At 48.5% G+C, this 18,770-nt stretch overlaps 1 protein-coding gene across 2 annotated transcripts in view; it reads left to right on the top strand.

The window, feature by feature from the left end:
* Positions 1-18,770, top strand: part of SMG1 (SMG1 nonsense mediated mRNA decay associated PI3K related kinase) — a 408,649-nt gene that overhangs the window by 348,939 nt on the left and 40,940 nt on the right. For both annotated transcript variants that reach the window (XM_063934392.1, XM_063934391.1), the window contains exons 48-51: positions 2,860-3,139; positions 3,385-3,651; positions 3,744-3,978; positions 4,318-4,544. In XM_063934392.1, coding sequence (XP_063790462.1) covers positions 2,860-3,139; positions 3,385-3,651; positions 3,744-3,978; positions 4,318-4,544 — 1,009 coding nt within the window. The remainder of the gene's footprint in view (positions 1-2,859; positions 3,140-3,384; positions 3,652-3,743; positions 3,979-4,317; positions 4,545-18,770) is intronic.

The raw sequence follows: 18,770 nt of genomic DNA, 5'->3' as shown, positions 1-18,770 counted from the left end.
CTCTTCCTCTTATACCCAAGGTACTGAGAATCGTAAGAAGAAGAGGAGTGAGAACAATACTCATTGTTCCGGATTGGCCAAGAAGACTTTGGTACCCGGAATTGCATGAAATGCTCACAGAGGACCCATGGCCTCTGCCTCTCAGACAGGACCTGTGGCAACAAGGGCCCTGCCTGTTCCAAGACTTACCGCGGCTGCGTTTGACGGCATGGCGGTTGAATGCCGGATCCTAGCGGAAAAAGGCATTCCGGAGGAAGTTATTCCTACGCTGATAAAGGCTAGGAAGGACGTGACAGCAAAGCATTATCACCGCATATGGCGAAAATATGTTGCTTGGTGTGAGGCCAGGAAGGCCCCTACAGAGGAATTCCAACTGGGCAGATTTCTGCACTTTCTACAGTCTGGAGTGACTATGGGCTTGAAGTTGGGATCCATAAAGGTCCAGATTTCGGCCCTTTCCATTTTCTTTCAAAAAGGAACTGGCGTCTCTTCCTGAAGTTCAGACGTTTGTTAAGGGAGTGCTGCATATTCAGCCCCCTTTTGTGCCACCAGTGGCACCTTGGGATCTTAACGTGGTGTTGGGTTTCCTAAAATCCCACTGGTTTGAACCACTTAAGACCGTGGAGCTAAAGTATCTCACGGGGAAGGTGGTCATGCTATTGGCCTTAGCTTCGGCTAGGCGTGTGTCAGAATTGGCGGCTTTGTCATTTAAAAGCCCCTATCTGGTTTTTCATATGGACAGGGCAGAATTGCGGACGCGTCCCCAATTTCTGCCAAAGGTGGTGTCATCTTTTCATTTGAACCAACCTATTGTAGTGCCTGCGGCTACTCGTGACTTGGAGGATTCCAGGTTACTAGATGTAGTCAGGGCTTTGAAGATTTATGTGGCCAGAACGGCTGGAGTCAGGAAAACTGACTCGCTGTTTATCCTATATGCCCCCAACAAGTTGGGTGCTCCTGCTTCAAAGCAAACCGTTGCCCGCTGGATCTGTAACACGATTCAGCAGGCTCATTCTGCGGCTGGATTGCCGCATCCAAAATCAGTGAAAGCCCATTCCACAAGGAAGGTGGGCTCTTCTTGGGCGGCTGCCCGAGGGGTCTCGGCATTACAGCTTTGCCGAGCTGCTACTTGGTCGGGTTCAAACACATTTGCAAAATTCTACAAGTTTGATACCCTGGCTGAGGAGGACCTTGAGTTTGCCCATTCGGTGCTGCAGAGTCATCCGCACTCTCCCGCCCGTTTGGGAGCTTTGGTATAATCCCCATGGTCCTTACGGAGTCCCCAGCATCCACTAGGACGTTAGAGAAAATAAGAATTTACTCACCAGTAATTCTATTTCTCGTAGTCCGTAGTGGATGCTGGGCGCCCATCCCAAGTGCGGACTTTCTGCAATACGTGTACATAGTTATTGCTTAATAATGGGTTATGTTATGTTGGCATCCATTGTTGATGCCCTGTTGTTGTTCATACTGTTGACTGGATAAGTGTATCACAAGTTATACGGTGTGATTGGTGTGGCTAGTATGAGTCTTACCCGAGATTCCAAAATCCTTTCCTTATAATGTCTGCTCTTCCGGGCACAGTTTCCTTAACTGAGGTCTGGAGGAGGGGCATTGAGGGAGGAGCCAGTGCACACCAGATAGTACTAAATCTTTCTTTAGAGTGCCCAGTCTCCTGCGGAGCCCGCTATTCCCCATGGTCCTTACGGAGTCCCCAGCATCCACTACGGACTACGAGAAATAGATTTACCGGTAAGTAAAATCTTATTTTCTGTAAAATGTATGTAAATCTCAAGTTTAGGTAATGCCATTTCCTGTGGCCAGAGTTACACCATGATGCCAAATATGTAGTATTTCTGTGCTGGAGGCTCTCCTGTTTTCCTGAATAACCATGGGAATACTTCACCTATGAGCAAAGCCTTGCCCATTGGTACAGGCCCAGTGCCAGCTCTGTCTCACATTCACTGCTGCAGGATTTAAGCAAAACCTGCACTCTGTAACTGCCATGGCTGTCAGTGCTGCCCTCTTCCATTCCATGTGTCAGTGTCATTATGCTGCAGAATGCATCCCGCCCCCACTAGACTATCTGGTAAATGAGTTTAATACATTTTTAAACATCTTTCCAGTTTTAACATTCAAGCATTTGCCAGTGTGTTTTACATGACTGCGCTTTTCTTAAACATTCATTATATTCACTAGTAACGAGCCTTTATATTAAGCTACACTGCAAGGACTCTTCTCAAAGGGTCCATTATTTCTAATGACTGCTGAAAGCGAAGTGCAGTGTCATGAGAAGTTAGCTGAGACCCTACAGTGTAACAGTCACAAACCTTTGTCCTGGGCTGGTCAGTGCAGGAACTCCAACCAGGTCAGCCTAGCATAGCCTCATGTGCTCAACTGAAGATGGCCACCTTGTATTTTGTTGTGTAACAGCGTTAGTTAAGCAAATCTCCCTGTATAGTGGGAGCAAGGTTATATTTATAGTGAATGGCTGTGGTGTGTTTTAAGAGTCCTTTTTTTTTTCCCCAACAGTATTTATAATATCTTTTGTAGTTAGTTTGTCCCCTTTTTAGTTTTATAGGTGCTGCGTGACTATTTACCTGTATGTCGCATAAGGTACCTCATTGGCACAGTAGCAGTGGGGGCCTTCTAGCTTGTTGGTCCTTCCTTGCTCAGCACATATATTTCATATGCAGAAGTATTTCTCATCAGTGTGTAGTGCTGAAGGTGTAGATGAGCACAGCAGAGTAAAATCCTTATCTAGCCACTCCATATCCTGATCTATTGAGGACTGTTGAAAGTGGATGTATACTGTATGTATCTTGTTACTACATTGGAGATCTCCATCTGTTTGTCTAGGTCCTCCCAGCTATGTACCTGCCACAGCGTTCCTGCAGAATGCCGGGCAGGCACACCTCATCACACAGTGTGAGCAGTATGAGGCGGAGATGAGCACACTGCTGCAGCAGCGACGGTCAGTGCTGCGCGGCTGCCTGGAGCACCTTCACAACTATGCCACTGTCGCACTTTTGTACCCAAAAACAGTATTTCAGAAACACAGAATGGAACAGTGGAAAACCTGGATGGAAGAGCTTATATGTGACATGACAATGGAACACTGTCAGGAACTCTACCGGAAGTAAGAAAAGATTTCCGAGATTATTTTACCGTTTTGTTACTTGTCTGAGTGCCTAGTAAAACCTAAACGGTGATGCCTCTTCCATAGTGTCAGAGCACAGAACCATGGGAAAGGGGGTGGAGGTTGTCCATTGTGATGTAGAGAATTGCAGACAGGCTGTTATTATATAGGTAACTCCTGTACATGTTTGCTGTTGGGGAAATCGAAGGAGGACGAGTCATAATTCTGGATTTATTTTGTTTCAGGTATGAAATGCAGTATTCACCTCAGACTCCTCTGTCCCAGTTAGTTTCTGCCACAGAGTTGGTACTACAGCGTAATTATGCAGATACAAATTCCAAGCTTTTGCGGCAAGTAGACCGGCTAAAACAGGAGGCCGTATCGCTACCAGTTTGTGAGGACCAGCTGAAGGAAATTGAGCGTTGCATCAAAGTTTTCCTACATGAAAATGGCGAGGAGGGTTCCCTGAGCCTGGCCAGCGTGGTCATCTCAGCCCTGTGCGCTCTTACAAGGTATGGATCTAGATGAAGTTGCTTGTCGTTAGTTGCAGCATACAACACTCTTGTGGCCATATCACACCATTGTCTCTGTGTACACTTTGCAGACGTAACCTAATGATGGAAGGTGCTGCATCTAGTGCTGGAGAACAGCTTGTGGATCTCACATCTCGGGATGGTGCATGGTTCTTAGAAGAGCTCTGCAGCATGAGTGGCAATGTCACATGTCTGGTACAATTACTGAAGCAGTGCAAACTTATCCCTCAGGATTTGGATATACCCAACCCTATGGAAACTTCTGAAGCCGTGCATCTGGCTAATGCAGTCTACACCTCTCTGCAGGTAAATCTCATCAAGTCTTAAATTGTTTCTACTCCATTTTCATTCCGGTTATACAGTATCTGAACTTGGGGGTAGTTGGTTTTGTTCTTTCTTTTTTTTCTGGACTCTGTGTTCATTCCATGGGCTTTGTAAAAGAGAACACGAAGCTCCTTCAGGATAAGAGAAGTTTTATTTGATAGAAAAGTACCAGTGTTCTGAAAAAGGCTCTGTATCCAGTCATGGCCTTGGTGTCCCCATGATCTCCTAATTCAGTGAAAAAAAGAATTAAACATAAATACAAACATTTAGTATTTTTTTCTGACTTATATCATATTTAATATGGTCTATTTTGTTTCAAAGGAACTAAACTCCAACTTCAGTCAGATTATTTTTCCTGAAGCTCTCCGATGCTTAATGAAAGGTGAACAGACATTGGACAGCATGCTGCAAGAACTGGATAACCTGATAGAACAGACTACCGACGGGACTCCACTGCAGACCCTTGTGGACTCTCTGCAGGCTTATCTAAGAAATGCTGCCATGGGCCTGGAAGATGAGGCGAATGCTCACTACATTGACATTGCAAGGTAATACACATGCCTCAGAGTCAAACCACTTGCTTCTATTTACTATAGTAAGTTTCTGCAGCGGGGTACACTGGGATTCCACAGGGAATAACGTTGGGGTGTAGAGTTGGATCTTGACCCGAGGCACCAACAGGCTAAAGCTTTGACTGTTCCCAGGATGCACTGCACCGTCTCCTCTATATAGCCTCGCCTCCAGGCACTGGAGCTCAGTTTGTAAGTTGGTGTCTGCAGTGCAGGCATCTAACAGGTGGGGCTGTGCTAGGCAGCCCTGAAAAGAGATTTTTCTTTTTCATCCACTAGGGATCACTGGAGTACTCTTGGGATATGGACGGCTTTAGCAAGAACAGGGTACTGAATATTAAAATTTAGAACTCTCCTCCCCTCCATATCCCAGAGTACCTCAGTGTTTTTTCTGTGCTCACTGCACTAACAGGGTTGTGTGGAGCTCCCACACTTACTTTGAATTTTTGCAATTTCATTTTTATTTTTAAAACTTCATTTTACACTCAGCACATCCCTTCCCAGTTTATAAAAAAAACGTGGGTCCGGGATAGTGCCGCTGCACAGAGGCAGCGCATGGCTGGTCGGTCCTCACATAGAGCACCCTCACAGCCACACGCAGCTCCCTACCTGACTGCTGCAAGTGCTAAACGGAGCTTACAGACAGAAGCCCCGTCACAGCCCTCACTACTGGAGACAAGGTATGCTAGGGGGGCGGGGCGGTCAGCGCACGCTGCCGCTGTGTGGGGAAAGTGTTTATCACCGCCGCCCGCACCCGCCGCTAATTGCAGGCCGCCTGCTCCATCCGCGCTGTACGTGGCTCGGCGCCCGACCCAGCCACTTCGACCGCGCCGCCAACAGCCGCTACACACCGCTCCGGCCCGCTGCACCCCGTTTACACTCTTCCGCACCACAGCCGCTCTCCATAGCGCGCTCCCTGCAATGACTCCGGATTTCAGGTCCCGCTCCCCGCTGAGACGCAGCGGTACACGGAGCACAGGGGGAGGGAGTAGTCTGCTCACGGCCAGCGCTGCTGCAAGGGGGAAAAGCATAGGCTGCATGGCAGGCTGCAATATTACATATGCTGCATGGGTTATATTAATAGGCTGTTAAGCCTATATTAAAAGCAGAGTCAGGTACAAGTTATAATGTCATGTGTTATAACCTACACTGTGATTGTAACGGTCAGCATGGCATGGGGGCCATTTTAACATGCTTCCTGTGTCTTCCTCTGATTCCAGAACGTTCCTGTCCTACATCTCTACTCCACCGGATGGCGCAGGGGTGTTAGTGGGAATTTTGGATCAGATTTCATATAGTACTGGCCACGTGCACTGCACTGCAGCCATATACATATATATTATACACTCCTTAGTACACTTTTACTGAGTCGTGCAAGTGTCTTTCCTTGTATCTTGTATTGTCTGTCTGCATAATGAGTAAGGCACCAGCCAAATCTAAAAAGCAGTTTCACTGCAATGTCTGTAGCAGTGTGTTACTGGATGGATCTACCACATGTTCAGTATGTTTTGTGGATTCTGTTACGAATACAATTTCCGCTCCGGTTTCAAAGCCGGTTTCATCCCCGGAACCTCCATGGGCTATGCTAACAGATGTCATGGCTGGGTTGCAATCCGAATTGGCCGCCGCTCGACACGAGCGGGAAGCGGCAAGATCTGAGTCTCGGATGAGACTGCCAGAACTACCGGAGGGGTCTCAGCCTTGCCAAAGGTCCAAGTCCACTTTGGGTAGAAGGGATAAATATAATTTTTCATATGATTTACCAGTTTCTGCTATGTTGCATTCTGACGATTCTATGCCAGACCTCACTGAGCAAGATGAGGGTGAGGAGGGCGAATTAGACCAGCTGTCTGATAGTGAAGATTTTGACAGCCCAGGCATTGATAATCTCATCAGAGCTGTGCGTCAGTCTCTGAAGTTTACGGAGACTGAGGAGCCGCTGACAAATGATGAAGTCGTATTTACTAAACTACAAAGATCTCCAATGTGTTTTCCTGTTTCGGAATCTCTTAATAAGATGTTAGTTGAAACACGGAAGAATCCGGATAAACGGTTTTCTATACCTCGCCGATTTAAGTCTAGTTACCGGTTTCCAGAGTCTGTGACATCTACATGGGAGAATCCACCAATGGTGGATTCGTCTGTGTCCAAGCTTACGAAAAAATTAACCATACCAGTACCAACGGCTACTACGCTTAAAGACCCTTCAGACTGGAAAATAGAAGCTATGCTTAAGTCCATGTATATAGCAGCAGGAGTGTTGCTTAGACCTGGGTTGGTTGGCATTTGGGTAACTAAGGCGCCAATGGTATGGATAACTGAACTCAAGTCTGGTCTACATGACGATCACCTTGTACTTCTCGCAGATCAAATCTATGAAGCTGCTGAGTATCTATTTACAGCTTCTACTGACGTTTGTCAGCTCACTTCTCGCCTTTCATAGTCGCTAGTTACGGCACGACGAGCACTTTGGCTGCGGTCTTGGCAAGCGGAGGCAGAGGTTAAGAGAGGTATTGAGGTGTTACCTTACGGTGGTGAGAAGTTGTTTGGTCCTGAATTGGACAAATGGATTTCTGAGGCCACGGGAGGGAAGTCAGTTTTCCTACCATTGACTCCAACGGTACCTAGACGGAAATACTCTGGCCCGGCGTTCAAATCCTTTAGACCTCAGGCCTTTCGAGGCCGTGGTAGAGGAACAGCAACGCCTGGTAGACTGGGTCGAGGACGTGGTTTTCAACAAACCAACACGAGTCGTCAGGACGCTAAGGTCACCGACAAGCCAGTGGCATGACGGGCTCCCAGCCCATCTCGGATCTCCAATTGTGGGAGCACGCCTTCAGACGTTCCATTTGGCGTGGATCCGCAATTTAGTGTTAAAAGGTTACAAGATAGAGTTCGACTGTATCCCGCCACTGCTGTTTTTCAAGACAGGACTGCCTGTGTCGGACGACAAGAAGGCGGTTCTGCAAATTGCCATTCAGTATCTGCTGGATTCAGCAGTTTTGATTCCGGTCCCTGTACACCAACAAGGTCAGGGTTATTATTCCAGTCTGTTTGTGGTACCAAAGCCGGATGGCTCGGTCAGGCCAATATTGAACTTAAAGGGTCTCAATCAGTACGTCACTTACTACAGATTCAAGATGGAATCTCTGCGGTCAATAATTGCAGGTTTAGAGCCACAGGAATTCATGATTGCGCTGGATATCGGTTCTGGTATGAATGGTCGACCATGTTATGGTCGACAGTCATTAGGTCGACCACTATTGGTCGACATTGACATGGTCGACATGGACACATGGTCGACACATGAAAAGGTCGACATGAGGTTTTTTTAACTTTTTTGGTGTCGTTTTTTGCGGAATGTGACTGGGAACCCCAATTAGTGCACTGCGTCCCCTCGCATGGCTCGCGAGCTTCGGGCATGGTGCCTTCGCTCCGCTACCGCTTCGCTCGGCACAGATTACCGTTCCAATCGTAGTCCACGTGGATCGTAAAGTATGGAAAAGTTCCCCAAAAGGAAAAAAAGTTAAACTCGTGTCGACCTTCCATGTGTCGACCATTTTCATGTGTCGACCATGTCAATGTCGACCAATAGTGGTCGACCTAATGACTGTCGACCATAACATGGTCGACCATCTGAACGCATACCCTGGATCTCAAGGATGCGTACTTACACATTCCGATTTGGCCACCTCATCAGAGGTTCTTGCGGTTTGCGATACGGCAGAACCATTATCAGTTTCAGGCTCTACCGTTTGGCCTTTCGTCAGCGCCTCGGGTTTTCACCAAAGTGATGTCTGTGATGATAGCTCATCTCAGATCCCTGGGAGTGATAATAGTTCCGTACTTGGACGATTTGCTCATCAAAGCTCCGTCTCAACAGATGCTCCTTCAACATGTGTTGCTGACGTACAATGTGCTGGTTCAGCACGGTTGGATTGTCAACTTCAAGAAATCGCATCTGATTCCGTCTCAACGACTTCAATTCCTAGGGATGATTCTCGATATGGTAGATCAAAGAATTTACCTACCAGAACAGAAAGTACAGATTATTCGTCATCTGGTACAATTAGTGCTCAAGCCTCGCACAGTCTCGGTACATTTGTGCATTCGCCTGTTAGGCACAATGGTGGCGGCTTTCGAAGCGCTTCATTTCGGAAGATTTCACTCACGTCCTTTTCAACTGGATGTGCTCGCACAGTGGTCGGGTTCACATCTGCAGATTCACCACAGGGTGAGGTTGTCTCCACGGGCCAGAGTATCTCTACTCTGGTGGCTCAAGGTACACAATCTAACCGCAGGAAAACGGTTCGGCGTCTGGGGTTGGATAGTTCTAACGACAGACGCGAGTCTCAGAGGTTGGGGAGCTGTAGTTCAAAATTGTCAGCTCCAGGGTCTCTGGGCGGATCACGAAAGATTGCGGTCTATAAATGTCCTAGAACTCCGGGCAATTTACAATGCGCTACGACAAGCAGTGCACATACTTCGGTCTCAGACTGTCCAAGTGCAGTCAGACAACGCGACGGCGGTCGCGTATATCAACAAATAAGGAGGAACGAGAAGCCGCATGGCTATGCGGGAAGTAGCTCGAATCCTCAATTGGGCCGAGCATCACCAAGTGATATTGTCGGCAGTGTTCATTCCGGGAGTGGACAACTGGGAGGCGGATTATCTCAACCGTCGGGATTTTCATCCAGGAGAATGGGCATTAAATCCAGAAGTGTTTCACATGTTGGTCCAGAGGTGGGGTTACCCTCAAGTGGACCTGATGGCATCTCGCCACAATCGCCAAACGCCCCAGTTGTGTCCAGAACGCGAGATCCAAAGGCAGTGGCGGTGGATGCTCTCACGATCGCGTGGCCGTACAGCCTCGTGTATCTGTTTCAACCGTTTCCGCTGCTCCCTCTGTTGCTAAAACGGATCAAACGAGAGTCCGCCACAGTCATACTAGTGGCGCCTCATTGGCCTCGGAGAGCTTGGTTCTCGGATCTTCACGGGCTACTCGCAGACGATCCTTGGCCGCTTCCGCTACGTCCGGACCTGTTACAACAGGGTCCATTCCTTTACCCCGATTTAGCGCGGCTGCGTTTGACGGGGTGGCTGTTGAGACCGCCCTCTTAAGAAGAGAGGGCATTCCAGAATCAGTTATACCAACCATGTTACGTGCTAGAAAACCAGTTACGGCAGCGCATTATTACAGAATTTGGCGTGCCTATAACGGTTGGTGTGAAGCTCGGAAGTTTCCGACATTTTTCAAGTTATCCCGTCTTTTGTTATTTCTACAGACGGGGTTGGATGGAGGACTGCGTTTATCTACACTAAAGGTGCAGGTAACTGCTTTGTCAATTTACTTTCAAAGAAGATTGGCTCTATTGCCGTCTGTACACACCTTTCTGCAAGGTGTCCTCAGAGTACAGCCTCCATTCATTCCACCTACAGCGCCATGGGACTTGAATCTGGTTTTAGATTTTGTACAGTCTACATATTTTGAACCCTTACATCAAGTGGATATTAAGTTTCTCACTTGGAAAACGATTTTTCTCCTAGCCTTAGCTTCGGCAAGGCGTGTTTCAGATTTGGGTGCCTTGTCATGCATGCCACCGTATTTGGTGTTTCATGATGACAGAGCGGAACTTCGGACGAATCCCGCTTTCTTGCCAAAGGTAGTGTCATCTTTTCACATCAATCAACCAATAGTAGTTCCTGTGTTAACAGACGATCTAAAACTTTGGATGTGGTACGCGCCCTACGCGTTTATGTATCCCCGAACGTCTACAGTTCGTAAGACGGATACGTTATTTGTTCTCTATGATGCTGCCAAGATGGGTTGGCCAGCTTCTAAGCAGACCTTATCCAGATGGATTAAACTGACCATACGTCAGGCTTACCTTCATGCTAGGTTACAGCCGCCTACATCAGTAACAGCTCATTCCACGCGTTCTGTGGGGCTTCTACGACGCAGCTTTGCCGTGCGGCTACATGGTCATCAGTGCACACGTTTGTGCGCTTTTACAAGTTTGATACGTTTGCGGCATCAGCATCTAGCTTTGGCCGTCTAGTGTTACAGGTGCCAAACAGCTCTCCCGCCCACGGGGGAAGCTTTGGTACGTCCCAAGAGTACTCCAGTGACCCCTAGTGGATGAAAAAGAAATTAGGATTTTGGTACTTACCAGGTAAATCATTTTCTTTGAATCCATAAGGGGTCACTGGACGCCCACCCAGAGCAGTTTTACCTAGTTTGTGGTAAGTTCAGGGGATCTTATGGTAACACATTCTTACCGACTGGTTCAAAGTTTCATGTTCTATCGGTTATGGTGTCAACTGTTTAGTTGTCAGTAACGTTATGTGTCAACTTTATTGTTGTCCGTTATGTTATATGTAATTCTCCATTGTCAACCTCTCTATCGCTCCTGTTCGGCTCAGTAAAAAACACTGAGGTGCCTGGAGCTGTTGTGTTGATTTGTGGATTTCATTCTTGTGTATCACACCACCCAATATCACTATATTCTGTACCCTGGGAGGCTAGGTGTGTCAGGGTTCTCTCTCTCCCTCTCCCTCCCTCTCTCTCTCTCTCTCTATCTATATATATATATATATATATATATATATATATATATATATATATGCCATGCTGGGCATCTTTATATTGGATATGATTCAGTAAAACAGCATCTTCTAAGATCATCACGAGTGCCGCAGTTCCTATGCTTGATATATAGATATACATACATACACACACACACACACACACAGTACTACACAGGATATATACTGTTTTGTATTTCTCTTACTGCCTAGAGGGGTGTAGTATGGTATGCCGGCAGCCAGGCTACCAGCGACCAGCATACCGGCGCCGGGAGCCCAATCGCCGGCATACAAACAGCGTGGCGAGCGCAAATGAGCCCCTTGCGGGCTCGCCACGCTGCGGGCACGTGGCGCACCACGCTATTTTATTCTCTCTCCAGGGGGGTCGTGGACACCCACGAGGAAGAAAAACTGTCGGTATGTCGGCTGTCGGGATTCCGGCGCCGGTATACTGTGCGCCAGGATCCCGACAGTCTGCATACTAAAGACCACCCTCCTAGAGGATGCTGGGGTCCACATTAGTACCATGGGATATAGACGGGTCCACTAGGAGTTATTGGCACTTTAAGAGTTTGAGAGTGTGGGCTGGCTGCTCCCTCTATGCCCCTCCTACCAGACCCAGTTTAGACAATGTGCCTGGAGGAGCCGGTCACAGCTAGGGGAGCTCTACAGAGCTTCTTTAGTAAAAGTTTATTTTAGAGTTTATTATTTTACAGGGAGGCTGCTGGCAAAAACCTCCCTGCTTCGAGGGACTAATGGGGGGAGTAGTGTCCGCCCTGCGGGGTCTGAGCCACTGTCTCCGCTGACAGGACACTGAGCACCTGAGGGGATCGAATGTTCCCCGCCACAGGTGATCGCTCACCCCGGCAGCATGACGCCCCCCGTCCCCCCCTTACAGAGCCAGAAGATCAGAAGAGGCGTGATATGGCGGCACAAGGGCAGGAGTGCAGCTCTGAGTGGCTGCGCTCCGGGAAGGCTCAGCGGCACACTGTGTTGGTGCTTTTGAGGGGCGTCCTGAGCCTGCGTCTTAATACCCTGTACTGGTCACAGACGCTAACCAGACCAGAGACTGAATACCCAGGCTAGCGTCACAATCCTCCGTACTCAGACGCTCAACAGGTGACAGAATCCCTCGCCTTGCGACGGAGTCCTCAGGCCAGTATAAAGAATTTGTGCGGGAAGACGCGCCATCTTCAAGGGGCCGAGCTTCTTCTCAGAGCGGACCCAGCAGCGTTCAGCGCCATTTTCCTGCCTGCAGTTCCTGTACACAGACGCTGACAGAGCTGTCCCACCAAGCAACTCCAGCTATCCCGTGCGGTACCAGGGGGTTCTAGAAGGGGGGGAGGCGGTGAATTAGATTTGTGCAACTATTACAGTACACAGTGGGCGCTGATAAGGGGTGTCCTTTATATATTACAGCGCTGTGTGTGGGTTGCCTCTGAACTCTGTGTCTCTCTTGTCATTCTCAGGGGGGAAACGCTGTTTAACCTGCCGTGTGTGTGTGTGTGTGTGTGTGTGTGGAGTGTTTGGGGTCTCCAGTTAGCTATGTCCAGGGCCTCTGTGTCATATGCAGCTGAGGACATGTCCTCTCAGGATGATCTCATTCCATGTAATCAGGATGGCACTGTTGTAGCGCAGATACCAGCAAGGGAGCCTGAGTGGTTATCCTCTATCAAAACTATGATTTCTCAGAATTCTACTAGGGTTGCTCAGAATGAATCTTCAACTCAGGATTTACAGAATTCTATGGCAGTTTGGTGTGGTGCTGTTACCTCAGGAGGGGGACTCTGTGAGTTCCCACAAACGTACTTTTGCCCAGATCATGCAAGACGACACGGACACCGATTCTGACACGGCAGACGGTGATGGGGACGTACTCAGGGGGTCTGCATCTCTTGCAAAGGGGGTGCAGTTGATGATGGAGGCTATGAGAGATGTGTTGAATATTACTGACACAACACCTGAGCAGGGTGAGGAGGCTCACTTCACTGACAATAAGAAAGCCTCGCTAACCTTCCCTGCGTCCAAAGAATTAAGTGCTATTTTTGAAAAAAATGGGAAAATCCAGAGAAAAAATTCCAGATCCCTAGGAAGGTTCTGGTTGCTTTCCCCTTCCCTGAGAAGGATAGAAAGAAATGGTAAAACCCACCCATAGTGGACGCGTCTGTATCCAGACTCTCAAAAAAAAAGGTGGTTTTACCTGTCCCAGGATCTACCGCCTTGAAGGGGCCGGCTGATCGCAAATTGATACTGCCCTCAAATCCATATACACGGCTTCAAGGGCGATACTCCGTCCTACTATTGCCTGTGCATGGATTTCCAAAGCTATAGTAAAATGGTCAGGCACGTTACTTGAGGATTTGGATACGTTAGATAAGAGTGACATTGAATTTCTTCCATGTCCGTCTCAGCTCATCGAGGACTGTGGCTGTGCCAATGGTCTGCCGACGCAGAATCCAGGAGAGGTGTAGAGACCCTACCCTACACAGGTCAGGCTCTCTTTGGGGAAACATTGGATGGCTCTCCGTATTTATGTGGAAAGGACTGCCTCTATCAGGATGTCAGATTCCCTTTTTGTACTTTTTGGTTTTCACAAACGTGGCTGGCCTGCGAATAAGCAAACCTTGGCCAGATGTATTAGAATGGTGATTGCACAAGCCTATGCGCAGGCTGTGCTCCCAGCTCCTGCTGCTATCAAAGTCCATACTACTCGGTCTGTTGGACCTTCTTGGGCGGCCCGCCGTGGCGCGTCTGGAGAACAATTGTGCAAGGCGGCTACATGGTCCTCAGTGAAAACGTTCATCAGGTTCTATGCCTTTGATACTTCCGACTCCCAGGATGCTTTCTTTGGATGCCGGGTTCTTGTGCCCGCTACAGTGCGTCCCCTCCCATGAAGAACTGCTTTAGGACATTCCCGATGTTATTCCCTGTGGAATCCCAGTGTACCCCGCTGCAGAAAAGGAGATTTATGGTAGACTTACCATGGTTAAATCTCTCTTTCTGCGAGGTACACTGTGTTCCACGGGGCACCCACCCTGATGCACTTTGCTTCTTTGGGTTTGTATGGCATTAGCCGCTAGTCCCTTCTCTTGTCGTGAGAATGTGGTTCTATGTGACTAACATTTACCGTCTCTTACCTGCTACTGCATTGGACTGGTTAACAAAACTGAGCTCCAGTGCCTGGAGGCGGGGCTATAGAGGAGGCGGTGCAGTGCATCCTGGGAACAGTCAAAGCTTTAGCCTGTTGGTGCCTCGGATCAAGATCCAACTCTACACCCCGATGCTATTCTCTGGAATCAAGTGTACCTCGCAGAAAGAGATTTAACAATGGTAAGTCTACCATAAATCATCTTATTTTTAAGAATCAAAAATTCTACTACGTCAGAATAACCTTTTTCGTCATTGTATTTTCATTGGTTTTCTCTAAAATGATATCTTTGACTGCATAGCTTCACTGTAGTGAGTTTTCTGAAAAGCTTGCACACTACTGCCCGGAATGATATAACTGTAGGCCTCCTGTTTGGATTAATTGTTTAGGAACCAAAGGTGGTGATTTTCAGTACTTCAGATACAGTATATGGGGAGATCCTGTTTATGTTGATCTAGAAGAGGGCAAATGTCATATATATTATGTTTACTGGTTGGCTGTGGCCACATACAAAATCAGAGAGGACTCTGGAGAAACCAGACTTTCCATATTGCATGGTCAGATATGTTTGTTTTGCTGGCCACGTTGTTGGTAATGTAGCAAAACACACTTGTTTTCTCTATCGTCCTAAGTGGATGCTGGGGTTCCTGAAAGGACCATGGGGAATAGCGGCTCCGCAGGAGACAGGGCACAAAAGTAAAGCTTTTACAGGTCAGGTGGTGTGTACTGGCTCCTCCCCCTATGACCCTCCTCCAGACTCCAGTTAGATTTTTGTGCCCGGCCGAGAAGGGTGCAATTCTAGGTGGCTCTCATAAAGAGCTGCTTAGAGAGTTTAGCTTAGGTTTTTTATTTTACAGCGATTCCTGCTGGCAACAGGATCACTGCAACGAGGGACAGAGGGGAGAAGAAGTGAACTCACCTGCGTGCAGGATGGATTGGCTTCTTGGCTACTGGACATGAAGCTCCAGAGGGACGATCACAGGTACAGCCTGGATGGTCACCGGAGCCACGCCGCCGGCCCCCTCACAGATGCTGAAGCAAGAAGAGGTCCAGAATCGGCGGCTGAAGACTCCTGCAGTCTTCTTAAGGTAGCGCACAGCACTGCAGCTGTGCGCCATTTTCCTCTCAGCACACTTCACACGGCAGTCACTGAGGGTGCAGGGCGCTGGGGGGGGGGGCGCCCTGGGAGGCAAATGAAAACCTTTAAAAAGGCTAAAAATACCTCACATATAGCCCCAGAGGCTATATGGAGATATTTACCCCTGCCTAAATGTACTAAATAGCGGGAGACGAGCCCGCCGGAAAAGGGGCGGGGCCTATCTCCTCAGCACACGGCGCCATTTTCTGTCACAGCTCCGCTGGTCAGGAAGGCTCCCAGGTCTCTCCCCTGCACTGCACTACAGAAACAGGGTATAACAGAGAGGGGGGGCAAAATAAATGGCAATATATTAATATAAAAGCAGCTATAAGGGAGCACTTAATCATAAGGCTATCCCTGTCATATATAGCGCTTTTTGGTGTGTGCTGGCAGACTCTCCCTCTGTCTCCCCAAAGGGCTAGTGGGTCCTGTCTTCGTATAGAGCATTCCCTGTGTGTCTGCTGTGTGTCGGTACGTGTGTGTCGACATGTATGAGGACGTTATTGGTGTGGAGGCGGAGCAATTGCCAAATATGAGGATGTCACCTTCTAGGGGGTCGACACCAGAATGGATGCCTTTATTTGTGGAATTACGGGATAGCGTCAACTCGCTTAAGCAGTCGTTTGCCGACATGAGGCGGCCGGACACTCAATTAGTGCCTGTCCAGGCGCCTCAAACACCGTCAGGGGCTGTAAAACGCCCCTTGCCTCAGTCGGTCGACACAGACCCAGACACAGGCACTGATTCCGGTGGTGAAGGTGACGAATCAACCGTATTTTCCAGTAGGGCCACACGTTATATGATTTTGGCAATAAAGGAGATGTTACATTTAGCTGATACTACAGGTACCACTAAACAGGGTATTATGTGGGGTGTGAAAAAACTACCAGTAGTTTTTACCGAATCAGAAGAATTAAATGACGTGTGTGATGAAGCGTGGGGTGCCCCGATAAAAAACTGCTAATTTCAAAGAAGTTATTGGCTTTATACCCTTTCCCGCCAGAGGTTAGGGAGCGCTGGGAAACACCTCCTAGGGTGGACAAAGCGCTAACACGCTCATCAAAACAAGTGGCGTTACCCTCTCCTGAGACGGCCGCACTTAAAGATCCATCAGATAGGAGGATGGAAAATATCCAAAAAGGTATATACACACATGCAGGTGTTATACTACGACCAGCTATTGCGACTGCCTGGATGTGCAGTGCTGGGGTAGTTTGGTCAGAGTCCCTGATCGAAAATATTGATACCCTGGACAGGGACAATATTTTACTGTCGTTAGAACAAATAAAGGATGCATTTCTTTATATGCGTGATGCACAGAGAGATATCTGCACACTGGCATCACGGGTAAGTGCTATGTCCATTTCGGCCAGAAGAGCTTTATGGACACGACAGTGGACAGGCGATGCGTAGAGGAGTTATTTGGGGTCGGTCTATCGGATTTGGTGGCCACGGCTACGGCCGGGAAATCCACCTTTCTACCTCAAGTCACTCCCCAACTGAAAAAGGCACCGACTTTTCAACGCAGCCCTTTCGTTCCTTTAAAAATAAGAGAGCAAAGGGCTATTCATATCTGCCACGAGGCAGAGGACGAGGGAAGAGACAGCAACAGGCAGCTCCTTCCCAGGAACAGAAGCCCTCCCCGGCTTCTACAAAAGCCTCAGCATGACGCTGGGGCTTCGCAAGCGGACTCGGGGGCGGTAGGCGGTCGTCTCAAGAATTACAGCGCGCAGTGGGCTCACTCGCAGGTAAATCTCTGGATCCTGCAGATAATATCTCAGGGGTACAGGTTGAAATTAGAGACAGAGCCACCTCGCCGTTTCCTGAAGTCTGCTTTACCAACGTCCCCCTCAGAAAGGGAGACGGTTTTGGAAGCCATTCACAAGCTGTATTCTCAGCAGGTGATAGTCAAGGTACCTCTTCTACAACAAGGGAAGGGGTATTATTCCACTCTTTTTGTGGTACCGAAGCCGGATGGCTCGGTAAGGCCTATTCTAAATCTGAAGTCCTTGAACCTGTACATAAAGAAGTCCAAGTTCAAGATGGAGTCACTCAGAGCAGTGATAGCGAACCTGGAAGAAGGGGACTTTATGGTATCCTTGGACATCAAGGATGCGTATCTCCACGTTCCAATTACCCCTCACACCAGGGGTACCTCAGGTTCGTTGTACAAAACTGTCACTATCAGTTTCAGACGCTGCCGATTGGTTTGTCCACGGCACCTCGGGTCTTTACAAAGGTAATGGCCGAGATAATATTTCTTCTTCGAAGAAAAGGCGTATTAATTATCCCATACTTGGACGATCTCCTAATAAGGGCAAGGTCCAGAGAACAGCTAGAGATGGGTTTAGCACTATCTCAAGAGGTGCTAAAGCAGCACGGATGGATTCTGAATATTCCAAAATCCCAATTAATGCCGACAACTCGTCTGCTGTTCCTGGGGATGATTCTGGACACAGTTCAGAAAAAGGTTTTTCTTCCCGAAGAAAAAGCCAAGGAGTTATCTGACCTGGTCAGGAACCTCCTAAAACCAGGAAAGGTGTCTGTACATCAATGCACAAGAGTCCTGGGAAAAAATGGTAGCTTCTTACGAAGCAATCCCTTTCGGCAGATTCCATGCAAAGGGATCTGTTGGACAAATGGTCAGGGTCGCATCTTCAGATGCACCTGCGGATAACCCTGTCGCCGAGGACAAGGGTATCCCTTCTGTGGTGGTTGCAGGAGGCTCATCTATTGGAGGGCCGCAGATTCGGCATGCAGGATTGGATCCTGGTGACCACGGAGGCCAGCCTGAGAGGCTGGGGAGCAGTCACACAGGGAAGAAATTTCCAGGGAGTGTGGTCGAGCCTGAAAAAGTCTCTTCACATAAGCATTCTGGAACTAAGAGCAATCTACAATGCTCTAAGCCAGGCGGAACCTCTGCTTCAAGGAAGACCGGTGTTGATCCAGTCGGACAACATCACGGCAGTCGCCCATGTAAACAGACAGGGCGGCACAAGAAGCAGGAGGGCAATGGCAGAAGCTGCCAGGATCCTTCGCTGGGCGGAGAATCACGTGATAGCACTGTCAGCAGTATTCATCCCGGGCGTGGACAACTGGGAAGCAGACTTCCTCAGCAGACACGACCTTCACCCGGGAGAGTGGGGACTTCATCCAGAAGTTTTCCACATGCTATTAAACCGTTGGGTAAAACCAATGGTGGACATGATGGCGTCTCGCCTCAACAAAACACTGGACAGGTATTGCGCCAGGTCAAGAGATCCGCAGGCAATAGCTGTGGACGCGCTGGTAACACCTTGGGTGTACCAGTCGGTATATGTGTTTCCTCCTCTGC

Source organism: Pseudophryne corroboree, chromosome 7 (genome assembly GCF_028390025.1).
Source record: "Pseudophryne corroboree isolate aPseCor3 chromosome 7, aPseCor3.hap2, whole genome shotgun sequence".
Lineage (NCBI taxonomy): Eukaryota > Metazoa > Chordata > Amphibia > Anura > Myobatrachidae > Pseudophryne > Pseudophryne corroboree.
This window is presented reverse-complemented; position numbering and strand designations above follow the sequence as displayed.